This window comes from Amborella trichopoda, chromosome 6 (genome assembly GCF_054954075.1).
Source record: "Amborella trichopoda isolate Santa Cruz 75 chromosome 6, AtrichopodaSantaCruz75HAP2 v2.0, whole genome shotgun sequence".
NCBI lineage: Eukaryota > Viridiplantae > Streptophyta > Magnoliopsida > Amborellales > Amborellaceae > Amborella > Amborella trichopoda.
The window spans coordinates 53,003,860-53,031,233 of NC_142341.1; the positions used below are offsets into that span (position 1 = coordinate 53,003,860).

General features: G+C 36.6%; 2 protein-coding genes and 1 long non-coding RNA gene across 12 annotated transcripts; 2 read left to right on the forward strand and 1 right to left on the reverse strand.

Moving 5' to 3' along the window:
* Window positions 1-3,423: 3,423 nt before the first annotated feature.
* Window positions 3,424-16,310, forward strand: LOC18448560 (cell division cycle protein 48-related / CDC48-like protein). Of its 4 annotated transcripts, none has more exons than XM_020676296.2 (11): window positions 3,424-3,563; window positions 4,256-4,543; window positions 5,984-6,088; window positions 6,242-8,065; window positions 8,162-8,350; window positions 8,543-8,685; window positions 10,036-10,281; window positions 11,897-12,083; window positions 13,698-13,763; window positions 14,233-14,476; window positions 15,622-16,310. In XM_020676296.2, exons 2-11 carry the CDS (start codon window positions 4,349-4,351, stop codon window positions 16,038-16,040), a joined length of 3,618 nt encoding a protein of 1,205 aa, XP_020531955.1. In that variant the 5' UTR covers window positions 3,424-3,563; window positions 4,256-4,348; the 3' UTR covers window positions 16,041-16,310. The 4 variants fall into 4 exon arrangements, 3 of the variants coding, with proteins under 3 accessions (XP_020531955.1, XP_088725511.1, XP_006858683.1); XM_006858621.4 differs by having other exon boundaries at window positions 3,433-3,563; window positions 4,281-4,543; XR_016057442.1 differs by lacking the exon at window positions 8,543-8,685.
* Window positions 16,311-18,930: 2,620 nt separating this feature from the next.
* Window positions 18,931-25,952, forward strand: LOC18448559 (uncharacterized). 6 transcript variants are annotated; one of them, XM_088869390.1, is made up of 9 exons: window positions 18,931-19,023; window positions 19,685-19,750; window positions 19,872-19,913; window positions 20,573-20,714; window positions 21,301-21,420; window positions 22,580-22,660; window positions 23,556-23,708; window positions 24,254-24,298; window positions 25,254-25,952. In XM_088869390.1, the coding sequence occupies exons 5-8, from the start codon at window positions 21,405-21,407 to the stop codon at window positions 24,292-24,294; spliced, it is 291 nt and encodes a 96-aa protein (XP_088725516.1). In that variant the 5' UTR covers window positions 18,931-19,023; window positions 19,685-19,750; window positions 19,872-19,913; window positions 20,573-20,714; window positions 21,301-21,404; the 3' UTR covers window positions 24,295-24,298; window positions 25,254-25,952. The 6 variants fall into 6 exon arrangements, with proteins under 6 accessions (XP_088725516.1, XP_088725514.1, XP_020531856.1 ...); XM_088869388.1 differs by lacking the exon at window positions 20,573-20,714; XM_020676197.2 differs by lacking the exon at window positions 20,573-20,714 and having other exon boundaries at window positions 19,877-19,913.
* Window positions 20,680-21,122, reverse strand: LOC148781876 (uncharacterized). 2 transcript variants are annotated; one of them, XR_016057443.1, is made up of 2 exons: window positions 21,004-21,122; window positions 20,680-20,921 (listed from the first exon to the last, which is right to left on the reverse strand). It is a non-coding gene; the product is annotated as an uncharacterized LOC148781876 (long non-coding RNA). The 2 variants fall into 2 exon arrangements; XR_016057444.1 differs by having other exon boundaries at window positions 20,680-20,926; window positions 21,004-21,121.
* Window positions 25,953-27,374: the final 1,422 nt, after the last annotated feature.

Genomic DNA, 27,374 nt, shown 5'->3' on the forward strand with positions numbered 1-27,374 from the left:
AGCAGTACTTATTGATTGCTTCGATTGATGGGCAGGGCATTTCAGTTAGTGGGTTTGTGAGTTGTGACCTTAGGCACTGCCTGTTGATCCTTTGAGCCTTCATCCCTCTCTCTCTCTCTCTCTCTCTCTCTCTCTCCATTTGTGCATGCATATACATGCCATTGGATGTGTTGTTTGGATAATGCTCTCTATGTTTGTTTCTCTCTCTATCCCTCTTCTTTCTTTCCTCTGACTATTGGCCTTGCCAGTCATCTGTTTCTCTCTTTACTCTTGTGACTATTGGGCTTGCCAGTTAATTGTTTTTCGCTCTATTCATCTGCCTTGTCCCTCAATTGTTTCTCTCTCTAGTGACTATTAATAGGGTGGCAACGTGTCGGGTCTGGTTGGTCTTGACCTGAACCCGATTGGACCTGATTGGACCCGACCCCAAAAATTAAAATATCTATGTACTTAACTACATTTGAATATATTTTATATACTAGGACCCGAACTTGGACCCAAAAAATATTACCGAACCTGAATAGAGTTGTGTCCAAGATTTGGACTCGGACCCGACCTGCTGGGTTCAAGTTTTGGACCGATACCCGGACCTGGATCGGGTCTACCCCTCGGGTCCCAAGTCGGTCTGGGTTCATTGCAACCCCTAATCATTGGCCTTGCCAGTGATCTCTCTCTCTCTCCCCACTCCTGCATGGATACGCATACTATTGGATGTCTTGTTCAGGATTACAGGATGGGCCTTCTTCCCTCTCTTTCTAGCTCCACTTATGCATGCTATTGAATGTGTTTTTTTTTGCCAGTTATGTGCCTTCACTGTTCTCTCTCTCCACTTTCCCTCTTCCCACCTCTGCATGTGCATGCTTTTTATGTTTTATTTGGGACATGCACATTAAGATGCAAGCCCTCACTTTAAAACACATGCTTTGTAACTTTCTCCCTCTAAATGTGCATAGATTTTCATATGGGGCAATGCTCATGAGGACACCATTACTTGGACATATGAATATTGCGTTGGAACCTTATTTCTGAAGAATTCAACTTTAGAAGAAAAAAAAAGCTTGCAGTGATCTTTAGCTGTCATATTTGAATTTGGGCAGCAGGAGGTGTGGGGTTTTTCTGCACGAAGTTTGAGGAACAAAAATTCATTGAACTTCCGGAGGTGTGGGGTTTCTTTGCACGAAGTTTGAGGAACAAAAGTTCATTGAACTTCCGTGTGCTCTCAATTGTATATTTTAAACTATTTTATTACATATCTAACAATTAAGGGTGATTGTAGCATTTTTGTATAAAAGATGAGGATTTGCATTTACCACAAGTTTAGGCTCAAGATTTGGATCCCACAAAATCTATCCCTGCATAGAAATTTGCATTTTATGTGGAATTTGCGAGAGAAATATTGGGTTTTTAATGGTAAAGCCCTAACAAAAAATTAGTCCAAATTATAAGGAAGACAGCAATTGTGGACTTAGTCCAAGCATTGGCAGTGAATCAAGGTGCAATTTCACAGATGCAAATTTATCAAATCATAATTTTTTAACATTTCACTAATATCTTTTGATCTAATTTTAAGCATTTTGTTGTTCTTTTGATCAAATTTCAAATACCCCATCAAATGCTACATCATTTTGGTGTTTTTAATTTTATCGAAATCATACCCATGATGAAATGTCAAATAGTTGAACTTTTGGGTGTGATTAGATACATTTTTATTTGACAGCTAACTACTGCTAATGTACATTGAGAGGGAGAGAGGCTTGAAAGGTTCAATTAACAAGTAGATTTAATTCGCATGCAGAGAGAGATTCGGCTGGTTCTGGCTCGGGCTCAAGCCTCAATAAATCATTCATGTTGAGCTCGAGACAAACTTGTTACTTAGTTTAGGCACAGATCGGGGGCCCAACAAATAAAAATTGGGCTGAATTCAAGCTAAGCTGGGCTTGTGGGAGTACCAACTAGAGCACTAAATGCCTAAAAGGGATAATTAACGAGTAATGTCTCATACATCATGATATTATAGTATAGCATGGACCATCGTGTCCTATGGTCTCGTTGGACTACTGTGCACTAACTCTCTTAGGCAAAAGAGCTACTTAGCAGTATACTTTTAATCAAGAAAATTTGGGATCCACATAAGAATTGCCAAATGAACATTTTTAGAAAAAAAATAAAAAGTAGATTTTAAGTTCTTAAACTTGCATATCTGAGCGTGACATTATTGTTGCCAATGATTTTGTGCTCTTGTGGGAGCAAATTGTCCATTTACTCCCTTTGGTAAAAATCAAGCTATGGATATTTTTAGGACCCCAACTTTGGAGATGTATCCTCTACTACTGCCTAGATACCCATTCAAAAGGCTTATTTAAACATACACCTTATGGGCCTAAAAGAAACATGTCCCAATGCTCTTCACAAATACGATCCAATTTTTGGACAGCAAGATCGAAGTCTCAAAGAGCTAATATCCAATTTTTTTTTTTGGTGAAAATAATAATCTAGGGATATTTAAATGGATCCCAAATTTTTAGATCCAAAAGAAATTTCCATGTACATTTTTTACTAGATGGGGCAAATGAACAATTTGCTCCCATGGGAACATAATGTACACACTCTTATTATGTACCGGCACATGCACAAGGGATTGTGTACAAAGAGACTATTTATCTTTTGTACATGAAAGACACAAATATTCCCACTCATTAGATGTTAAATTGGATAGTTTGGGTGAGTAATGAAGTATAATATTTTTTTTTGGAACTTTGTGTCTATTCAATGAAACTCTTATAACCACTCATTTTAAAATTTAAGGGACAAAAATGATTGGAACCTCCATGTATAAAAGATATATGGTCTCTTTGTAAATATTTGCTTTACAGGAAAGTACAGAATGAAACAATTTACCTTTTATACAAGATGGTCACAATAATATTGATCATTAGATGTAAAGTTGGGTGGCTGCAATAATTTCATTGACCAAGCTCAAACTTCAAAAAGAATTTTTTCGAACTTTGTGACATATCCAAACTATCAAATTTCACATCAAAAGGTTAGAAATTTGTGACCACCATATATAAAAGAAAAATAATCTCATTATAGCCACTTAGTTTCACATCCAATGATCAAGCGACCACCTTGATTGTATTTCTTTCCTGTGCTAAAATAGTAAACCAGCCCAAGTCTTATAAACAAGATGCCTATAATTTGGAGATTTCCTAATTCCATCCCCTCCCTCAGGGGGTAAAATAGTCATTTTTTAAGCAAGAGGACGTCTTTGTAATTAAAAGGCATTTTCAGGCCTTCTCTTTTATCAAATTGTGGCATAATATGGACTTTTTCGTCATTAAAAACAAAGATTTTCTCTCTTTTTTGCATTTTCTTTTTTCTTTTTTACGGTTTTGATTTTCCGCTATAAAGAGTTCCTCCCTGAACATTGCAGAAACGAACTTTTGCTCTCTCTTCTTTCTCTCTACAATTCTCGCCATTATTCCCTTTTTTTCAGCTGAAATCAACAACTCAGCTTGTTTCTCTCTCTAAACACCTGTTCTAATCGCTTTCTACACTTAAAGGTTGGTACTACTACTATTCTTTTTCTACATTTTTTCGCATAGATTCACTCGGTATTGCTCAATACCTTTCATTTGACTGTAAAATCGTGAAAAATAATGTAAATTCGCGCAGTATTGCATTAGGATGATGAAAAATGAGAATCTAGGGTTTAGTTTCTTCATTGTTGGCCGATATTTGTTCTTGGTATTGCCATGCCTTTTGGTTTGACTGTGAAATCGCAAAACACAATGTTGCATGGGCTTAGGAAGTGAATATATGGAAAAATTAAGGTTTATTTGATTGCTTGCATGGAGGGCTTGATGCTTTGTACTTTTTTTATTCATGAATTGTCGAGGCGGAATTTATTTTTTGTGTTTGTTTGGGAGAATTGTTTTGGCTTACTGTCTATGACTGTCAGTGTAAATACTGGAGTTTTAGAGTTTCTTTTTTCTGAATGTTTTTCTCTTGGAAATTTTATCGAATTTTTTATTGTTTCTTCTGTCTATTTTGGTTGTTCTGATTTCGGTTATTGTTTCCGGTATTTTCTGTCGAGGATTTTTATTGGTTTGATGGCTTTATTGAATTTTTCAATTATGGTGGGGTGTATTGCATCGAGTTCACTAAAGTATTGGCTTTATTAGATACTAACCATTCTTTCGAATGTAATCATGCTTTAGTTATAGAGAAGCTTCATTATTCATTGTTTTCACAGATTGTCTGGGCTGCTATTGTGCTAGATGTTGTTTTATCTTCATCGAAGTGAACTTAAGCAATAAAGAGGAACATACCCATTTTCATTTAATCAATGGATTCAACTGGGGCGAGGCCTATACGCATGAGTAATAGGCTCAGGTCGAGGCCAAAGCTATTGAGCCATACATATTTTTACTATAAGCAACCAATTCAAAAGAAGAATAAAAGTAAAAAGAGAACAGCGGCTTCTCAGATTGCCAAGATGTTGCAGCCTGGGCATAGGCGGAGGCGTCCTCCCACTTCCAATGTATGTTTAATTTCTCTCCTTTATCATTTTCTTGGAAAGATTGAGAAAATAAAGGGACATATACATGCAGTTATGATATATGTTTTTGAGTAGGATACAAAACACAAACAGAGCTTTTATTTTTATTTTTAAATTTTAATCCATTGGATTCATCTCTATCACTTTATGTATTTTTCTTTCTTTTTAAAAGTTGAAAGAGAAAATAGAAGTGATATGAAACATATGTATCACTTCCATATTGTGGGTTGTGACAGCTGCTATGTCGTTTCCTTAGTGGCATTTCATAGAAGTTGAAAGAAGAAACACTTTAGGGTGCTAAGGCATTCATTCTATTCAATACTTTGGAATTTGATGATGGTGATAGGTTTTACTAACTTGAAAGGTCACAAAGCTTAATTTCTGTTAATAACAAATAAATTATTTAAATTGTTACGATGTGCATAATTAAACTGGTAGGGGCCATTGCTTCCCCCTGCCCCAAGACCAACTACTACTCATTTGTCAATTGAGCTATTCAAACTTCCAAGCATCAATCAAATCCTCAGACTCCATGAGGTTTGCCAGATTATTTACCAAAAGTTTCCTATACCAAATAACATTCCGTTAAGATTCTTCATAATAGAATTTGAGATCTCAGGAAAAGCCCATCAGGTGTGTACACATTGTATACTACTTTCCCATTGTTAATGTAATGGTGTAAAGATCCTCTCTCTCAATATTGAGGTGACAGATTCTTAATGATCAGTGCATCATTGATACACACTCTTTGGTGCATTGCCAACATCCAGTTCATGAGTAAAGTTCATTCAAGGTTCCAGATAGCAACATTAAATATTTGTTTCGTGCTTAATAACTCTCCTCTATGAACAAATTCCTGTTTGTGCTTTCATTACTGCTCATCTTTAGAGCTTCTACAGGTGATAGGATCCATTTGTTGTTTCTCTCTTTACACTATGAAGTTGTCACTGCATTCCATCTGATCTCCTGAAGTTTTTGCGACACACCCTATTCGACAATTCTATGTCATTTTATACGCTTCGTGCATGAGATATTGATTGAATTTGCGTTCTTAGTAAAATTAATCATTTCGCGATGCTTATTCGGTGATCTACCTGCTGAAAAAATCAGAAATGATACGATGTATCATCGTATATTTTATTCATTTATGAAGTTGCCCTTGCTAAAAATATGTTTGTGAAGTTTGTGGAAATTCTCATGTTAATGTTGCCTGTATTTCTTGCCCTTACAAATTTAATTTCATTTGTCTTCTGCTGCTTCTGTTTGGGACACTGTTTGAAACAAACAATTATGCTTTGTTCTTGATATTGATCAGAAAAAGGAAAATAAGTGATTATGTTTCATTCTTGATTATTGTTCTCTTGGAGTAAATAGTTTCTGCTAGATTTACTGATGAAAATAAATATCATCTTTCCTTGGTAGTCTGTCACAACCAATCTTCGCCGTTCTACTAGAAAGAGGAAAATTTCTATCAATCTTGAAGATTATGAAACAGACAACTCTGAGACCGAGGATGATGACTTAATGGTGAGATTTTATCCTCTCCCAAGAATGAAATATATCTGGAGGTTAGTTACAGGCTTGGTTTCATAAGAGCTTGAACCTTCTTATGTCTCGTGCTTCCATCCAATTTATCTAAGTTCAATATCATGTAATTATAACATAATTTTGTTGTTGCAGAGGCCAAGATATCGTCCTTCTAAAAGAAAACCACCTGAAAACAATGCTAGTCACGATGATTTCTCAACCCCACCAAGACGCAAAAAGAGCCCTGTAAACAAATATTTGCCTCGCCGTGAAGGCCTAAGGCCACGTAGGTCGACAACGGCAGCAAGAGAACAATTATTCCAAGAATCAGAGGATGATCAGGAATCCTCAGAAGAAAGAGCTGACCAAGATGAAATGGAAAACGGGGATGAGGTTGAGGGGGATGGTGTAGATGAAGGTGAGGGGGATGGAGGTGATGAAGTTGAGGGGAATGGTGGGGAAGATAGAGAGGAAGATGGGGAAGACGAAGAGGGTGAAGAAGAAGAACAAGATGGAAGGAGGAGATATGATCTCCGAAATCGCTCAGAGGTCCGTAGGCTCTCTCTCGATAAAGAGAAGCAGAGGCCAAGATCACCACGAAGAGTTTTGCATCAGGGGATGGGTATGAAGACCGGAAAGGATGTGAGAAAGGGTGGTTCTCGAGTTCATAAGAGGCATCGCTTATCGAGAATGGAAGATTCGGATGATTCTCTTCTTGTTGATGAGTTAGATCAAGGACCAGGAATTCCATGGATGAGAGCAGGTAATAGAGGTGGAGCACCATGGCTTTTCGGAGGAATGGACATGCCTGGTAGCACTGCATGGGGCTTGAATGTTGCTGCTTCAGGGTGGGGACACCAGAGTGACTCTTTTGGTGCACTTACACCAGGGGTCCAAACTGCTGGTCCAAGTTCCAAAGGAGGAGCAGATATCCAGCCTCTACAAGTTGACGAGAATGTAAGTTTCAATGACATAGGAGGTCTATCAGAGTACATTGATGCTTTGAAAGAGATGGTGTTTTTCCCTCTCCTCTATCCTGATTTCTTTGCGAACTATAACATCACTCCCCCAAGGGGTGTCTTGTTGTGTGGTCCTCCTGGAACAGGGAAAACTCTGATTGCAAGAGCATTGGCTTGTGCTGCATCAAAGGCTGGTCAGAAGGTTAGCTTTTACATGCGAAAAGGAGCTGATGTGCTCAGTAAATGGGTTGGTGAGGCGGAGAGACAACTGAAAATGCTGTTCGAAGAAGCCCAAAGAAATCAGCCTTCCATTATTTTTTTTGATGAGATAGATGGGCTCGCTCCTGTGAGGTCTAGCAAGCAAGAACAGATACACAACTCTATTGTCTCAACCCTTCTTGCTCTTATGGACGGCCTTGACTCTAGAGGACAAGTTGTCTTGATTGGAGCCACCAATAGGATTGATGCCATTGATGGGGCACTGAGACGGCCTGGTCGTTTCGATCGCGAGTTCAATTTCCCTTTACCTGGCTGCCAGGCACGTGCCGAAATATTAGATATTCATACGAGAAAATGGAAGGAGCCCCCTTCAAAAGAACTAAAAATGGAACTTGCAGCTAGTTGTGTGGGGTACTGTGGAGCTGATTTAAAAGCTCTGTGTACTGAAGCTGCAATCCGGGCCTTCCGTGAAAAATATCCTCAAGTATATACCAGTGACGACAAGTTTGTGATAGATGTTGACTCAGTCCGGGTTGAAAAATACCATTTTCTTGAAGCCATGTCCACCATTACACCAGCTGCTCATCGAGGATCTATTGTCCATTCTAGGCCATTGTCTCCTGTTGTTGCACCATGTTTGCAGAGACATCTTCTTAAAATTATGGATCACATTTCAGATATCTTTCCGTCCCTAGGATCTCTAGAAGTTAGCAAGCTATCTGGGTTTTCTTATGGTTCAGCTATGCCTCTTGTTTACCGGCCTCGGCTTTTGCTCTGTGGAGATGAAGGTGCTGGCCTGGTAATTGTCTTGGTTCCTTTTAGATGTACAGATATTGATACATTATCATCATAAGTGCTGCAATCTGAATTGTTACTTACCCCTTTAGTTTATCAGGACCATATTGGGCCTGCAGTTCTACATGAACTGGAAAAGTTCCCTGTGCATTCTTTGGGGCTTCCTGCTCTCCTCTCTGATCCTAGTGCAAAAATACCAGAGGAAGCATTAGTGCACATCTTTGGTGAAGCGAGGAGAACAACTCCTTCAATACTATATTTGCCTCAATTCCAGCTTTGGTGGGAGAACGTAAGTAGTTGCAGTTTGTAGGTTCTTTGATTCATACAGAGTTAATGTTTTAGTACTGGACCCAGCCTCAAAAATGTACTTCAGAATGTTGAATATGAGCAATCTTAGCTGTTGACTGTAAGCATGTTCAGAACAAAAAGAAAAAGAAAAAAAGAAGAAGAAAATCTTACGTGTTGAAATTTGAAATTTCAGGCACATGAGCAACTGAAGGCAGTTTTGTTGGCTCTTCTGGAAGATCTACCATCAGATTTTCCTATGTTGCTACTTGGGACATCTGCTTCACCATTAGCTGAATTAGATGGAGAGTCAACATCAGTGTTTGCTCACCGTAATGTGTATGTACTCCATCTTTCTTCTTCACTGTAATTTAAGAAAGTTCTTTTTCCTTTTGAAAAATCATGCTTTCCTCCAAGGATGGATAGTCCTTGTAGGAAGTTTATGCTCTGGGTAACTATAACATTTGGTTTCTTGAACAAAATACTATTCTTTGATTTGTTCCACAGAAAAGCGTTATCCATTGACTCCATATTTATTCATGGCAAATATCCGTGATCTTTTCAGTCTTAGCAATCTTTAAATAGGTTTAGGATTTAATTATAAACCATTCACTGAAACCCACTTCCCAGGGATGCTCTGTCTGTCTCTCAGCGCTTCTCCCTCTCTCTCTCTATATAGATAATATTTAAAGAAGGTTATGTCAAGTTGCATAAGTGCATTGGGGATGCACATATTGTTGTTCGTGCATCTTATTCAAATCACACATGGCGATTTCTTAACACTATAACCAATCTAAAAGTTTCATTCTATGATTATGCTATCAGTTGACAAGTCTACTATTGGCTGTTGAATTAGTTCTTGAATTTTTGGTTGGGATTACCAATTATCCAGCTTGCATTACAAAGCTATACCTCAACAAACTGAGGGGCCTTAAAGCTTGATTCAATGTGTTCAGATAGTCAGGACATGGGATGAAGCTACCATGGCTTGATTCAACGTGTTCAGACAGTCAGTACATGGGATGAGGCTACCATGGCTGAGACTGATAGGTGGTTGAGTTGGTACTGGATAATGAAATGAGAGAAATTAGCACTTAGATGAAGTGAAAAAAAGTAGGAGCTAGAGTGGAGAGGCTGTTGCAGATCACTTGGGAGGGTGTTGGTGGTAACAACTGTCTAGGTATAACCAAGATGAGTCATCGCATCAGTGATAATGAGAGTTCGGGAGTATGTTGGAAGCAAGGTAGGTTGGAGCAAGGGATTACTTGATAATAAAGTAGTTTGGCTGCGGCAAAAAGGTTGAGGTGAAGGAGATCTAGAACAAAAAATGGGAGATGATGAAGATATTGGTGTTATATAAGTTTTAAGATGAGGTGTAAGGGTATTTGGGAAGTTCGAGTCTGAGTACCTGCCTGCGTTGAATTTCTACGCTTGATTTGACAAGATATAGGGGAGAATTATTTGGTATTGATGCTCACTGTAAGCACATAAAAAACATAGATGCATTCTATGGAGCAATTTCAAACTTCTGGAAGAAAAACATAAAGTAAAATTTAGATTTTTTTCCCCTTGTTATTTCTGTCTGTAAATGTGTCACCTATGAGCACTCTCATCCTAAATATCCTTGTTCCAGTGTTTCTTTTGATTGTTTAGACATGTATTCTGACTTTTCGTTTTTGGCTTTAACAGTTATCAAGTGGAGAAACCCACATCAGATGACAAACTTATGTTTTTTGGTCGATTGGTTGAAGCTGCTTTCTCTATCTTAGATGAAGAGGCCTCAAGCGGATCCCAAAAGACATCTTCACTTCCAGAGCTGCCCAAGGCACCAAAGGAGGTCACTGGCCCAAAGTTATCAGAGGTGAAGGCAAAGGCAGAAGCAGAGGAGCATGCCTTACGGCGTCTCCGGATGTGCCTTAGAGATGTTTGCAACAGGTAACCATGCAGTGGTCTTCTTTGCTATTTTATGTTATGCTACATCAATTACAATGTCTAAGAGTTGTCTTGTTCTATAGATCCCCCCCTGCCCCCCCACCCTCCCCCAAAAAAAAAGAATAAAAAAAGGAAAATTAAAGTGTCTAGTCCTATGTCAAAAGAAATGGCTGACAAGTATGAATTGGTACACATTTATTAAAAAAAAAAAAAACAGTATGCATTGGTACACAAGCTGATGCATGCTTTTATTATCTGCATTTGGAAAGGTTTATTAATCAGTTCCTTTGAGGGAATTTCTTCATCTCTCAAAACAGGGTATTTGGTCAATTTGGTTCAGAAAAGTACTGTCGACTTTTGCCCTTCTGCAATCATAGAATGAAGGGTATCTTCCCCTGCAAAAATATATCGATTCTTGTGAGTGATAAGATAATATTTCTTGGGATAAATGATATTTGATTCTGACCTAGTTGAGGGTATGTTGTTCCTAAGATGAATTTGAAACTTGTCACAAACTTAAGAAAAAGAGAATTTGAAACTTGGTGTGGCTTTGGGCACCTAACTTAATGTATGAGTGCTATATGGACACCAACACGAATGTCAGTCTCCAACACATACTACAGGTGTCTAGTTCGTCAGCCCAAACTGTAATCAGCCCAACATGTCCATACAGTTGTATCTTTTTAAGTAAAATTGTTTTTGTAGGTATAAACGTAATATCTCGTCCTAGTTAACCTTTTCTAAAAAACAAAACGTAATATTTCGTCCTAGTTTTGTCCCATGTGGTAGGCCAATCATTTTGCTTCTAAATAAATCAAGATGGAACTTGCTCGAGCTTTTTTTTTTGCTTTGTGAAGAGTACATAGTGTCATCACTGGTCACCATGCGACTCCATCCCATGAGACACGTGTTGTGGTTAGACTGGACGTAAGATGCTCACAGTTGCAGGACAATGTCCCAGGCTTGCATCCCATCGCTAACCTACCCAAAAGGAAAACTTAGTTGTCACCTTTGGAAAAAAAAAATATTATAAAATTCTGCGAATCTATGAAATGTTGAATGAAACTTGTTAATTTTCCATAGCAGAACTTGGGGACGAACGTTGGGTGTATTTGGTAATTTTTTGCGTATGCATCTTACTGACCCTAAGGATTGTCCCTATGAAAAGAAAATTGACAGAAAAAAACCCTAAAAAAATAGTTTGCGAAGGAGAGAGAAATTGGGGCACAGTTAGATTGACGATTAGATGTGTATTTTTTTTTTTTTTTTAAAAGTTGTTCATCTAGTTTTTTCAGGGCTATCCCTGAAATCTGGGTTCAACAAATTCGAAAGAGATGGCAGCATTGAGGGTGGTAAACTTAAGAGGGGGTAGGCTAATGCAAGTATCTTCCTGTGTATGTATGTATGTATCTTCAATATATACAATATGAACTAGCTGGAAACCTGAAATGCCTATTCTTGTGAGAATTCTTTTTGTATTAAATCATGGTATATTATTGTCTTTCTTACACGATGCTCTCTCATTATTTATACCAAACAGAGAAAAAAGAAAGTTCTTATATTTTTGCTGTTGGCCATAGATTGTACTCAAAATGCAGCATCTCTTTTTCTCGTGCAGAATTTTTTATGATAAAAGGTTTAGCGTGTTCCATTATCCAGTTTTGGATGAAGATGCCCCTAACTATCGTTCAATTGTCCAAAATCCCATGGATATCGCCACACTACTACAACGTGTTGATAGTGGCCATTACCTCACATGCTCTGCTTTCCAGAAAGACGTGGATCTCGTCTTAGCAAATGCAAAAGTGCGTTTTCTTTTAGCGATGTATTCAATTGCATTCGTGCTTTATCATGATTTTATTGGAAGGTTCTTGCCCTTTCTCTCTGATGCAGGAAAATGCATAAAATAGACAAAACAGTTCCATAAATCAACAGAACATGCCAAATTTGAATCGGTCTAGCTTTCATTGCAAAAAAAAAAAGTAACCCTAAAATCCTCGATAGGGCTTGTTGTTACTGTTCACCGCCTGTTTTAACTGTTCACGCCCCAAAAAGTGTTAGAAACCCTAACACTCTAGGCCCTTTTATTATATTATAATAAAAAAAACCAAAACTACCCCACTTAAGTTGAAACATATTAAAAATAACCTATAAGTTCCTTCACTTAAAAGAAATTTTGTAATGACATTTTTACCCCTAATAGAACAAGGAATTTCACGAGTATTTTTTCTGAACCTTTAAGGAATTTCACAAGTATTCGACCCACTTTTCTAAACATCTCCTAAAATCCAAGAAATGTATCCCTAAAAACTTCAAAACCCTAAAAAATAACCCTAGAAAATTCCAAAAATACATCCTTAAAATTTAATAAGAAAAATTCAAATATAAGAGGAACCTTGTCTTGGATCACCCTCTAATGTGCTTCTTCTATGCTCTGTGTGTGTGTGTGTGTGTGTGTGTGTGTGCAAAACAATATTTTAGAACTAGGGCTCAGGTTTGGACTTGCTCGGGTCCCAATCCGAGTCGCCCTGTCTGAGTCAGTCGAGTTGGAAGAAAACTTGGCCAATTCTGTTGAAAGTTTAATAAAGAAAGTAAATAAACGGTGTTACTTGAATGATTCCTAGGTTTTGCACCTCTATTTTTATATAAGCGAATGTCATTCACTGGACATATTTTTACATAACATTTTTATCATTCTAAACTGACCTGTATAATGTTTGAGAACTCCAAGGAGCGTGTGTAGTGTGCTCCTGTGGGAGCACACTTATATTTACTCTCTATCAAAATGTTTTGGATTCACTTGAAAATCATCAGATAAGAACTTCAACAAAGAAAAAAAAGGATTTTGAGTTTCTAAACACTTAGATCTGACTTTCCAAAAGCTGGATGGTTTCTGTTCGATCTTAGGACTTTTTTCTTTGTCAGGCACATGTCAAACATGTATAATTTTCTTTAATATTGTTTTTTCGTTTTTTAAATTTTTTTGAGGTTGGCCATTAGGTTGAGGAGGTTAAATCACCAAAATTTTGGGTCCTAAAAATACTCCTTTATAGGGTTTTTACCAAGGGGAGCTTGCAATCTTTTGGCAACTTTAAATATAATCTTTTACCCACGGAAGCATGTAAGCTTTTGGCAACTCTTAATAGAAATGTACAAAATGCTTGAATTATATATTTTATTTCAGTTTGATCTTTCTATTGGGGATGTTGCATAGTTCTTAGCAAACAGATCACTTGTCCCAGAGGTCATCACAATAAGGATCTTAAAGCTCAATTACGAATGAAGGACCTTCTGAGGAATATTGGAGAAGTTGGGCTTGTTTTGGCCAATTCCTGGAGCTTTTGGGGCTCCCTAGGAAAATTTAATTCATTTTTTTTCCTCAATACTATCTTGAAGTATTTGCTTACCTTTGTTTTCAGGCCTATAATGGTGATGACTATAATGGAACTAGGATTGTCAGCAGAGCTTATGAACTTAGAGATGCGGTATGTTTCTTCGTCATGTTTGGCCATACTGATTATTATATTTCATGTTCTTCATTGAGTTAAAAGTGCATGCTATATTCTGATGGACCATTGAAAACCCATTGACCATTGGGGATCATCCCCGTCCAATTAAATTTGATGGTGACAGAGCGAGAGAGGGATCCTCCATTGTGGTCATATCCTGTTCTCTCTCTCTCTCTCTCTCTCACACACACACAAAAAGAAAAATAAAAGGGCCATCCATCACTTCATCTGATGATCTTGAATCCGTTTGGCTATTGGTTTTCATTTTCTGTCGGAATATGTTGGACTTTCCCTTCATGTAACTGCGTCACACTCAATACAACAAAACTTTTTCTGGGAAAAAAACAATGAAAAACAAAAAAAAAGGAAAACTATATTTTCTTTGAATTTCATTCTTTAATCTGCTGTTCTTTTTTGTTCACTTTTGTGATTGTTGTTTAAAAAGGTACATGGGATGCTATCACAAATGGACCCTGCCTTGGTCTCATTCTGTGACAAGATCGCGGTGCAAGGTGGGCCTTTACGCATTCCAGAAGATTCCGGAGCAGCCTGTACAGCTCCAGTTGTTCAGGCAGTGAATGTCACGAGAGCAAGTGCTCGCCTTCGTAATGTTCAGCCAGAGGTGAATCTCTTTCAAAGTTATGAGGTATTGAAGAGACAAAAGCGCAGTAATGATGCTGAGCAAACAGGTATGTTTTTATGATCCAGTACTCTCTTCTGTATCCGTTGTTACATTGGTACAATACATGTAGCCTACTGTTCAGTTTTCTGTTTGCAACATCAGCTATCCACTGTAAAGAAACCATGGCTGATGTGAACCAATTCCACTGCTTGACGTTGATGTACATGAGAAGAGCACCAGTTCTCATCAGCCGTCCTTTGTCGATAAGGATGGCAGATGTTGTGTAGGATACTGAACATTGTGCTACATGTAGCATGACATACTTTCAGTATCGTATTATCACTTTGTAGTGCATAAAAATTCGGGTAGTCAAATAGACTATGATCTCTGGTTGTCGTTGACTACTTCCACCATTTCTTCCCTCCAATGGATGGTTGCGAATTAACTGGAGTGAAACCAAGAAGGGGCATACACCCTAAACCCTAAACCCACATGGGCCATACACCTGGGTATAGTTGATCAGTGGAAATGGGTTGGTGTTCAAGGGGATTATGGTACACTTCCAAAGCCGTTCTTGTAAACGCTTTGACGATTAGTGTCGCTTTCAATCCTTTTATTCTTAAGCAACTCATTGGAATCATGGTTGTGATGTTGTATTTCCATTTTCTTCACCTTTTATCTTTTTCCTTTTGTTTAGCCTTTTTCTTTAAGAAAATAATAATCGTAGACAGCTTATCAACAATGCGGACTCTGCCTTCCCTGGAAACTTATGAACCTTGTTACTTTCATTTACCTTCCAAAAATCTTCATCGTATACCAAAAATCTTTATCGTATATGGTAACCGTTTGTGCATATGCACTTGCGCACAGAACTCCTTCCTTTCCACAGGACTTCAAGTTGATGTTAGGATGTTTTCTACAGAACTGTCATAAAAGAGAAACCGGTTTTTGTTCTCCTCGTTCCCAGTGGTGAGATATCCCATTTCACACACCATGGAGACTTTCTTTTTTTGGTGACGTTCAGCAGCAGCATTCAAACTTAGATGAAGTGATGCACATTTTAACTACTAGCCAATCAAGCCTGGTTTGTGAAATGCCAATTTTCTGTAAAGAGAAAGTATTCCACATTTTAGCTGATTTTTCTACCAAATTTAGAGCCCCATCTTTTACCTGAATCTTTAGCAACAAGAAATTTTACCTGTGAATTTTCAGGAAATGAAGTCCATTCAATCCCTGGTGACCGGCCAAGGACATCAGATGGGGAGACGACAAGGCCACAAGTCTCATCTACCGAAGTTAGTGAGAAAAATGGTGTCCAAAATGTAACGGATAGGTCACCCGAAAATCCACTTTCTGGGGATTGTCAAATGGAAAATGTGCCAGAAAATGGAATTCAGCAGCCAGAAAATGACACTGGGAGCAGGTCCCATGAAGTTCCGGCTGACCAAATTGAGTTGTTAAAGCAGAGATTTGTGGAGCGTGCAGATGCATATGGAATTCCTCAGCTCGAGAGGCTCTATGCACAGGTTGTGCGCAGAATTTTCGTGGCCAAGGGCAATGGAGAGGTGGTTGATAAGCCCTCGGCCTTCAGGTATTTGTCCAGTTTTGTTGGGGATGATGCTAACTTCTGATGACAGATGTTTTCGTGATCTGATCGAAGATAAATTTTCGCGTCTTTTCATTTCTTCTTCACCTTTTTTTTAATTAATATACATAATTTTTTTTTTTTTTACAAAATATGGAAATCGTTCTTTCATTCTTGTCAGTTGTTTCGTTTTTCCTTGTTCGGAAATTTGATTAACTATTGAGTTAATGCATCGAGTTACAGTCCTGACCAGATTGACGGCAATGTACATTTCAGAGTTTAATTTTTCCTGTTATTTATCTGATATTTTTCGTTACCTTTTGGAGTTTTCTTTTTTTTTTCCTGTTATTTATTTAGTTTTCCTATGAGTGCCTTGTGAATTTTCAAAGACGTTTTGCTGATATTGTCTTGTCTTGTGAATTTGGAATATTTTTCCAATCATGGGGACATTTTGAGATCTGGAAAAAGGAAGGGGAGGCAAATTAAAGTAACTGGGAAATAGAGTTTTTGGTCCTCTGAAAGAAAAAAGAAGAGAGGGAAAATTGCATTATATTGTTGATGGCATGGACATGAATTTGGTTGCTTTGGAATCTATTTTGGCACCTCAAACATCCAGAAGTATATATGCCTCTGCTAAATGGTCTGATAGACACTTATCTAATATTTTATGGCTTAAAAAAAATGGAATATCATATGAGAGAGAGAGAGAGTTCTGCAATCATTAGGGACAAGAAAGAGAGTTTTGGAATTGTAATGTTTTGTTGCCAAACGGTTTGGATGGAGAGAGAGAGAGAGTTTTGGAATCTAGAGACAAGAATGAGTTTTAGAATTATTGAGAGGGAGTGTTTTGAAATCTAGATACAAGAAAGAGTTTTGGAATTAAAAAGAGAGACTGCGTGTATGTATGTGTATCTGTTCTGGAATCTAGAGACAAGAAAGAGTTTTGGAATTATTGATAGACAGAAGAGTATGTGTTTTGGAATCTAGACACAAGAACGAGTTTTTGAATTATTGAGAGAGAGAGGGAGAGAGAGTGTTTTGGAATCTAGAGACAAGAAAGAGTTTTTGAATTATTGAGAGAGTTTTGGAATCAAGTAGATCACTAGAGAAGAAAGAGAGCTTGGAACACATATGATAGAGAGAAAAAAAATAAAAATAAATAAATAAATAAATAATAATAATAAATAATATATATATATATATATATATATATATATATATATTGTCACGGTTTGAAACCCTCCCGAATTCCCTTGGAGAGGCTTTACACTAAATTCTTGTGTGTTGTGTCTGAGAGAGAGAGAAGGAGAGAGAGAAAGAGAGGTAGGTTTAACAGGATTGGGCTTGGTGTTGGGTTTGGGGAGGGATGATGGGTTTGAGAGAGAGAGAGAGAGAGAGAGGATGGGTGTAACAGGAATATCGCCACTCCAAGCCCTCCATCTTCAAATATTGTTATTACATCTCTTACCACTTGACAGAGCTTCAAATTCCTATAACCTCATTTTTAGTGACATTAGCTAATATTTTATAATCCAAAAAAAAAAAAAACACTAAATTTTGTCACAAAATCAATTAAAAATATATATATAATGAGACCACTTATTTTGATACGAGGACATCACAATTATCATTGATTGTTAGATTTAAGATCGGGTGGTTAAGAACATGTCATTGTTTGAGCACAAAGTTTAAAATTAAATTTTTTGAATATTGTGATACTATTTTGGGGATTTTCGCCACAAAATCGCTTGGCTCCCGTTCTAGTTTGGCCTTGCGAGTCTCAAGTCAGAGTAGTGATTTTTTATGCAAACCTGGAATACAATTTAAAATTGTTGAAATATCTAACTGAGTTTAATATTTGACGATATAACCTAGTTGTGTCAAAGGGTAAAATGGTAGCAAATGAATTATGGAAAAATATTTTTAACACAAAGAAGTCATAATCACTATTGTCTTTCATATTTCAACTCAGGTAGAGGTTCATTTTTGCACTTTCGTTTAGAAAAAGTATTACAAAGACATTACTCAATTCTTGCCGTAAAATATCAATTTTGGCATAAAAAAACCTTGGAAATCAATTATCTCAACATCCGTGATTACGAGTGTGTAAGGCGAAATGAATTTCAAGCCCTACCATTGCTTTGGTCTGTTTCATTTATTCAAAAATCCATTATGAAACTTCAAATTCTATTCTCCACGACGAAAATAGAGTACATGCTATCACAAGGTTTTCAGTGTACATTTTGTAGTGGGATTTACAAATGCTGCTTCAACAAATTTTTTGTTTTATGAGAAACATTACCAAACAATATATAATTTATGATTTGTATTTACTTTATCGACTTAAATCCTACCAAAGTGACATTGTTTAGAGGGTTTCACGTCTATACATCATGAGCTCGAAATGATTAATTAGATGGTTTTTCCCGTATCATAACAATATCTCTACTGAGTTTTTGATGTGCACCTCACTTGCATAGGACAAGATTAACACCTTATATGAACTTTTTCTTTATTTAAAATTCACATTTATTTTATCCTCCTTCAGTAGTATAAACATTAAAATATGAGATTGTATACAATGGGACCATTTACTTTTGATATAAACAGGTCACAAGCTCTATGTACCACCTTATATACCACCATTTAATGTGAAATCTCAAGGTGTATTGCAAAGTTTGAGAAAATTACCTTTTAAGTTTGAGCTTAATCAATAGAATAAATACGACCATCTAATTCCATATCTAATGATCAAGATTAATTGTGACCCTTTACAATTATTATATACTTTTCAAGATTAGCTGCCATTTTTAGAAAGATCATGCCTTTTCCGGTCAGCAGCAAGTAACAAAGGATTAATTAGTCATTTTACGAAATGTTAAGATGCATACGAGTGAAGTTAGATACACAAAGTGAAATTGAAATAGACCAAGACTCATTTTTTCAATGAAAAAATGAAATTTGAGCTTTTTGGGGGCATGGATGCCCCTGATTGGGTTCTTGCAGAGATCATCACCATTGGAAAACTTGTAAGCTCATCTAAATACTTCAGTTGTAAAAAATTTCCTTTTTTCTCAATTAACTGTGTACAATTTTTGGTTCTTGATGAACTAGCACTCACATTTTTCCATCAATCAAATTGAGGTACCAATGTTTGTTTTTTCTTGATCCCATCTTATTCCTATCCATTTTTGGATTTTTTTTTATTTTTTATGAACAGTTTACTAAAGGTCTCTCTCTCTCTCTCTCTCTCTCTCTCTCTCTCTCTCTCTCTCTTTTCGTCCCCCAAAACATTCACTGATCAATTTACACTGCTTTTGAGTTTGAATGAACGCGGTGTTCATAATTTTTAGGTTTTTTTTTGTAATATATAACTTGGGTTTGACAGTGGGGCACTCTGAATCTTTAATTGCCTGTCATGGCTATCGGTTCCTTATAACTGATTTCTGTTTTGAGTCTCTTACTTCTCTCTTGTTCTCTTTATGCAATTTATGTTTTTGGCCTGTTGTTTATTCTCTTGAGTTGCTATTTTATTTATTTTTTTATGGAAATGCGTTCTATTTCTTATGTTCTGCCACCCAAAACATGGGTGGGCATTCTATTCCTTAAATTCTGCCAGGAAGTGGTTGGAAGAATGTCACAGTGGAACCTTTGTTCTAACTTCTAACCGAAGTATTGTTTCTTTTTTAGTCACCAGAGCATGTGGAAGTCATAAGCTCACAGATCGCTCAACATATCCTTGATGGCTCTTTTGATGTAGGTTTTTTACCTAGTACATAATTCTGATATTTCGCTTTTTTTTTTCTTGATAAATTTGGCTTTGTATTGAGATATTCTATTTAAATTGTTATGGAACTGAGGAGTGCTTTTTGTGCAGAACAGTATACTACGATTGTGGACCTCACTTCAAACATTCTAGGTATGGTTTACTTTTTTCTTGGATTTAAGCTCATGTATTCTGATTGTTCCTGAATGTACATATGCTTCTCAGGATTTTTCCATAATTGTGCTTTGAATTTTACATGCAGATTTCTATTCGCGTGTGTATCTTTGTTTGCCTAAATGGGTAGTTTGGTTGATTCCTGTTTGATGCTCAATGTGATCATTTGCGCTTGTCTCCTTTGGCTTTTGGGGGATGAGACTAGGACACCTTGGATGTGAACATAAGTGCATGCATGCATTGATACCTTTATAAGCTCATATATTGGAAAGTCTAGCTTCAACCTCACCTTCACTGGTTAAACTTATAGTTATCATTTTCTGGCTCATGTAAGTTATTTTTAAATGGGCCGCCAGCGTAAAACTTAGCCACATCTTTTCATGAATCACCAACCCCAAATATTTGGGATAAGGCTCGGATGATGATATAGATGATGTAAGATGCTTTTAAATGGGTCAAACTCTTTTCTGTTCAGCTAACTTATGGACTAATGAACGATGTTTTCTGTATGTTCCCTCTAATCCACGACTCTATGTTACATGTGCTGAAAGTTTCTTCTTATAGTGTATTTATTAGAATGTTACTTTCTAAGATATTCAGAAAAATGCATTACTTATCTGTGAAATTATGGCTATTAGGAGGATTAGGCAACTGGCGAGCATAAGGGTTTTGGCCTTTGGTTGGTTGGCAGTTGTGGACAAGAACCTCATCTAGATTACAGGCGACTCCTATTGAAGGATATCTCTGCCTTTGGAACCCTATCAATTATTTTAAATCTTGGTAATAACAGAAATTAAATAATATTTGTTAGGTTTCTTCTGAATAAAGTAGTTAGTCATGTCTCTTTTGTCTAAACATCATGAGCACCTGAAACATCATGAGCACCTGATCAATTTGGTTGAACTTGATGAGATGAAGGAATGGGGCTTAAATGCCTTCAAATCATGGTTTGTTGTCTCCACCATCCAGCCTACTTAGATTCACTTCCTTTTCTCCACGGATTGAAGATTGTGATGTTAGACAAAGGAAAAAGTTAAGATTGTGCTACGTAAAATTCACCAATACTTACTTGATTGTTATCTCTCCTGTGCTCCTGTCTTTCTCTATTATACTCGTGATAATAGCATCTTTGTATCTGCATCCCTGAGGCTTTGAGCTCTTGGTTGACATCATATCCCTTGATAACCTTCGATACATGAAGACAATTTTTTTTAAAAATCTAATCCAGTTATTCAAAGCAAAAAGACATTTGATTCAGTCATTCTTTATAAACGTGATACATAGTGGAATTAATATTGAAAGAATTTGGAGCTTCACCTTCAAGTTTCCAAATGGTTTGTTTCATGAGATGATGATGTTAATTCAGGTGTAGCAGATTTAAAGGCTTGCATTGCTACTCTGCGTTTTTTTATCAGCAATCTCGCAAAGTTTGATCTCAATGTGGACCTTGCATCTCGAGAACTTCAGCAAATGGGACTTCCAAAAGGTAAATATGATAGGCGTTGATTATCTTAGACCTAGTGATATCAAATTTTGATGCTAATCTGTTCCTCGTTATATCAGTGATATTCTCTTGTAAGTTTATGAGTGGATCATACACCATGAACATTTAACTGCATTACTTTGTTTTCTGATTTTTAGTTATAATCTTCTGTGATTGTTTTCATGGGAGGCCAAACTGGCAGTGGATAAGGTTGCGAAGACTAGCGCAAGCTAGGGATTTGATGGGGTTCAGGGTTTTTTTATTACATGAATAATTGTTTTGTCTTATTTTCCTTCGTTGCTAGTTTAATGACTAGTCATTTATCTAAGGGGTGTTTCAGTTTCAAAATAGAACAGTAAATATCGTTGTGAGGTAAGCAGTGTAGCATCTAAAGGGAGGAAGGCCTATCAATTTTGAGGGTCTTGAAGATTCCCTAGCGGTTATGAACATTTTGCAATGTAGAATGTCTCCTAGTTATATTACTGATCCAAAAGAAAAGGAAAAAACAGAGATTAGGGAACTCCATAGGAACCCTCTTTCTTTTTCATATTGTGTAATGGAAATTCCGAACTCATGTTATTTAAAGGTGTTATTGCTTGCCAATTTTCTGTAGCATCCAATAACCTATGTGCTTACATCTGTTTTCCTTTCAGACTAATGTGATCTCTTGAGGCAATCTTCATATGCAAGGTTAAATAACAAATTAAAACAATTCGAACAAGGGAAAAGCAGATAAAGTAAATATTTGGACAATTTACCCATATAGTCAAATCCTCTTTTAATGGTGGCCTTTTGGCTCACAAGTGTGCCTATCCCTGGGAACCTAGTTACTTCCTATTGAAATCTTGTTGCCATTGTGCTCCAATCTTGCCGGTTTCCCCAAGGATTATTGTTCCCATTGTGACAAAAATTCCAGAGTATGCAACTCCGATTTACACCTCCAAATGCTTTCTTGGTTCCTTAATTTCATTTGGCATTCTGATTTTTATAAGTAGAAGTTGTTATTGATAGATGAGCTTCATTTAGTTTTTGAAACCTTATTGAACTCTTAAATATCGGCATACTGTTGATGTTTGACCTTATTCAGTGACCATGAAGTTTCACAGTTTTATCTGGAACACATGGAGCTAACTAATGTTTTTTCCTCTTTTCCTTATGATAGACTATTGTGAATCTATATGTCGACCTTATGTTGAAAGGAAGGAGTCATTGCAGAAGGAACTCTTAAATCAAGTTATCCAAAGTAAGTTTCTCTACTTCCTTAAAGTTTTTTATTTACAGCGATGTTATCTTTTCTGATAATTTCTTAAATCCTTGCGATTCCTGATGTTCTCCTCTCAGATGATAATTGTTGTTCTGGATAGCATCAAAATAATATATTGCTTATTTAGGTGTCATTTTGACTATATGCTATCTGGGTTTGTTATTTCTAAAGTCAATGACTTTCCTGCTTCTTTCTGTAGTAATATCCACTACTTAGGTTCCATTAGTGCGCATCAGATCATGGTATTACTAGTTCTTGCACTTCATCAAATAAGAACAACATCTCCAATTTCTTTTGAAGAGTTGTGGGCAATTCTGGTATTATGCCTATGTTACCTAGACATAAGCAACAAGTCATGGGGGTCCAAATCTGATGCATGTCTAACTGCCTAGTCCTTCAGCTTAAAAAGACAATACAACAAGACATGTCTATACAATAATTATTTTATAATAGAATAATATACTTTTAATGCATGTATAATAAATTGTCGATATTTATTATGCTTAGATGGGGTTAGCACAACCGTAGGCGCCACAAAAATCCCCATGTCTGAAAGTGTCGATATGTGATACTTCAGCAAGAATGACATATTTGGGTAACGTAGTATTGTGCGGCGTTGCCGACCCCACCTCCGCATATAAATTTTATATTGACTTATATATGTGAAAATCGGACATGTCTGAGCGCAAGTAATAAAACCCATGGATGATATCCGTTGTAGTGGAATATGAATCCACATCCTTTCTTAGGAGTTAGGAGTAAAATTAATATAGAGGAAAATTTTTGTAATCTCCCATTGTTTTTTTTTATCTTTTTAAGTTTTAAAAAGAATTATTTGTGATGAACCCAACTCGTTTTTTGATTACTTTTTCAGTCCCATCGGCTACTATTGATGCATGGAGAGTTCAAGTTGGACCAGAAAGCAGTGTAATTTTGATGTTGAATAGCAAGTCCAAAGGTCACTGGCCTGAGGCTTTTAATGGCCTTGTACAACTAACACCAGACAAATTCCGGCTTCTTTTGCATGGTGAGATTCATTAACCATGGATTTTTAGATTTTTATTATCATAACCATGAATTATGAAAGTCATACTTCTTTCATGCCTGGAATTTTGCTTAGCAAAAGGAAAAAGTGGGAAAATTTATAAAAGCACATCTAAGATTAACTATTTAGCATTTCATTCATTAATCAAAACACACCTAAAATAGCAGTTGATCTAACTCATGATTATGTGTTCTTTGATGGGGTTTCTGAAATTGAACCAAAATTAAATAGTTCATCTTTGGATGCTTTCTGATAAAACCACAATTAAAATATCAGTTATTTAACATTTCACTTATTCATCAATATGCATCTAGAATATCAATCATTCTAAATTACCATGACCTGTCCTTTAATTGGCTCTTTTAACTTAAAAAGGAATGGGTGTGAAGTTAAAATAGTTCATTTTTTGGATGATTTTTAACAGATCCCAAAAAGGAGATCCATGAACTATGAACATTTTTTATCCATATGGAAATTTGGTTATGTTTTTCTTAAGCTCATTAGGTGGTTGAAACTTGTTTTGACAGGCCTAAAGCAAGCAAGATCCTTAATGCAGGGGAATCCTTGATACTGTAAGTTGAGTGCGTATGATTGTTTTTTCCTGATGCAGGTTGGGGAGTTTAAAACTGAGTAAAAGGTTTGTGTAGGGTCGGCTTTCTAAAGCAGTAGCTCAAATCTTGCCGGAAAGGTCATTCCAATATTGGAAAACTCTAAAATGGATGATCTTGACTTTGAAATTATGGATCTAAAGAAATAGAGCTCAAGTCCTAAGAATAGTGTATGTGGCAACACACTATTTAGACTGCATTTTCAAAGATCCGCCATTTCTGGAGCTCTCTTTCATGGCAAGGAAAAACTAAAAATAGATTAAGGAATATCATAAGGGAAAAATGTTTGGTGCCACCAAGCCCGCACTTGTTACTATGTGGGCTCGGAGATCTACACCATCCACCAAAACCGGTCCCCTCCCCCTCCTAAATAATAGTCCTCCAAAAAAAAAAGCAAATCAACAGTCCAAATATTTTTTCCAAAAAATATCATTTCTAGTTTTTAAAATTCATTTATTTTTATAGATTAATAATCTCCATATTAAATATTATATATTCCCTAAAAACTAGGATCAAATTATTATTTCAAAAATAAAGTATTAAATGGCGCGCATTTCTACATGTTAGTCTGTGGACTCAAACCTTGTCCTATCCTAAAAGAGGGTAATTTAGTTGTAGGGTTAGTATTTTGTCCATATGAGACAGCTTTATCTTGCCATATTTACATCCATCATATAGATGTCTCTTGACTCGTAACAAACTCTCCTCTCTCTCTCTCTCTCTCCACACCATTTTTGGAGGACATCCTCTCCTATTAAACCAGGCTCTATTTCTTCATCCACCACACTCTCATTCTCCTTTTGGCCAACCCCTCAAAACAATTGGCATGATTCTCTCTCTTGATCGAAACGGCGCCTATGAAGAAATTTTTTCGATCGTAAATGAAGAAGTTTTTGTCTCTCTCCACTCATTGAAATAGGGAGCAAAATGGGCAAGGAGGTGAACAACAATGCAATGGTGTTGATGGGTTTGGTGGTGTTGATGTTAATGGGCAAGGCCATGGCATATGTGTGCATGGTGACATGTTACGCTGAATGCAGGGCTCATAACCTCTCCATCCTTGGGTGCATTGGAGATTGTTCAGGCTTGTGTTCAGATGGTGCATGGCAGCCTATTGACCCATGGAATAAAAGCTGTATTGTGTAGAACAACCTTACCCATTTCTGTTTCTCTCTCTCTCCATGGAATGCAAACTTTATTGTGTAGCAGAACCTTACCCAATTTTGATTGAATCTCTCTCTCTCCATGGGTACTGTGTTAGAAGAACCTTACCCAATTTTGAATCTCTCTCTCTCTCTCTCTCTCTCAGTTTGTCTCTTCTCTTGTATATCCTTTGACCCCTCTCTCTCTAGCTTTGGTTCCCTTTAATCTTCTCTCTCTTTTTTCTTTGAAAGGAACCCTTAATCTTCTCTCTCTTGTATATCCTTTTGGACCCCTCTTCCTGTTCTCCTTCAAATCAATGAGGGGGCAGTCTCATTTGACATATCTATAACTTGTGGAACTTGGTTTGCTTGGCAGGCTTCTAACTTCAAAAGCCTCTTTGTTTTTAGGGCATACATCAGAATGTCTAATTTCACTGATTATTATCCAAATATAAACATAATTGAGTTTCATTTTATTTATTTTACCAGAAGGAGACGCGAGGGAGCACATAATCTTTTGAGTTCATTGTTTCCATTAAAGGATCTAATTTAACGAAGGAATTTATGAAAAGAAAAATCTAAAAAATCAAATATATATAATATTTTTTTATTGGGTTCAAGAGATTTTATTCTAGAATTCACTAATGTAAAAGAAATAGATAAAAAAAATAGAAAATATCCTATTATCTTCTATTTTTAACTTTTATATCTCATCACACCCAAGAATTAAAAATGTTACTTGTAAGTAAAAAAATTATATCTTTTCTATCTTCCAACCCCCTAAACTCTTTTGACCATGTATTATTGACCTCAACAACTTATGAAATGGCTCTATATCTCTTTTTAAAACTTTTCTCTCTTTAAAACCCAAACTCCTCTCACCTCTCTCACATATAAGAAGGTGTGCTCGTGTTCGAGCTCCCGCTAAACTCCTTGATTGGTAAACTCACCGAGAAGCGAAGAGAGAAATGGAGTCTTAGAGAGAGAGATGTAGTTTGAATAGGGTGTCATTTTAGTATTTGTTTGGGTTAAAATTTATGATCAAAGGGGTCGAGGGGATTATAAGATATAAAAGATTGAGACTTTTTGCTTATAAGTAATATTTTCATTTTTTGGGTCTCATGAGATATGGAAGTTAAAAATATGAGATAAGGAGATATTTCCTCTAAAGAAAATCTAAATTTATTAAAGCCAAAAGTTATTATACACCTACAGGACTGTGCTATCATTTAGTCCCGTGGGTAAGAACCGGTCTGGGATCAATTTTAAGACCCAAAAATTTAGGGATATAACCTTCTCAACCCATAGATTTACTTTAATAAAAAGAATTTCCTAATTGCACCCTTTATGCACTTAGAAAAAAACAATGTCACAAGATTCAATAGAGACTATCTAATTTTATGAGGGTGAGAACTATGAATTAGAAAACTCAATTGAAACTTTTTCTTTAAAAAATAATGTGATTCTTGGGGAGTTCCAAAAATTGCAGGTTGGAAAAATTGTTCCATGTAGATCTTAGGACCAAGGGAATAGATGCACTCTATGCTCTGGCAGGAGTATAGTATAGGCACTCTTTACCAAAAATTGGATGAGAGATGCACTCTATGCTCTGGCAGGAGTATGGTATAGGTCCTCTACCAAAATTTGGATGAAAGACATGTTGAGAAAGCTGGAGAGAATCCATCCTGCGGGAGCACAATATTTGAGCATCTACCCACTTTTAGACACACTTTCAAAAGTGTAGGCCCCCTCAAAAACGTAGGGCATGTTCTCATGGAAAAATCAAGGGAAGGGATTTCAAAGCTTTAAAGTCTTTTGGGTCGTAGTTCAATCTAAAATAAATCAGAATTAGCCTTCTAGATAATTACTGCAACCCAAAAATTTTTTGGTCAAATTAT

What these genes read in the sequence shown, in the direction of transcription:
- LOC18448560 (XM_020676296.2), top strand. Translation starts at nt 4,349, where the DNA reads ATGGATTCAACTGGGGCGAGGCCTATACGCATGAGTAATAGGCTCAGG. An exon ending in GTGTTTGCTCACCGTAATGT is followed by an intron (nt 8,686 to 10,035) that starts GTATGTACTCCA and finishes TGGCTTTAACAG; the next exon opens with TTATCAAGTGGAGAAACCCA. An exon ending in CTTAGAGATGTTTGCAACAG is followed by an intron (nt 10,282 to 11,896) that starts GTAACCATGCAG and finishes TTTCTCGTGCAG; the next exon opens with AATTTTTTATGATAAAAGGT.
- LOC18448559 (XM_020676197.2), top strand. Translation starts at nt 18,949, where the DNA reads ATGAAATTTGAGCTTTTTGGGGGCATGGATGCCCCTGATTGGGTTCTT. An exon ending in TCCTTGATGGCTCTTTTGAT is followed by an intron (nt 19,751 to 19,876) that starts GTAGGTTTTTTA and finishes TGTGCAGAACAG; the next exon opens with TATACTACGATTGTGGACCT. An exon ending in GCAAATGGGACTTCCAAAAG is followed by an intron (nt 21,421 to 22,579) that starts GTAAATATGATA and finishes TCCTTATGATAG; the next exon opens with ACTATTGTGAATCTATATGT.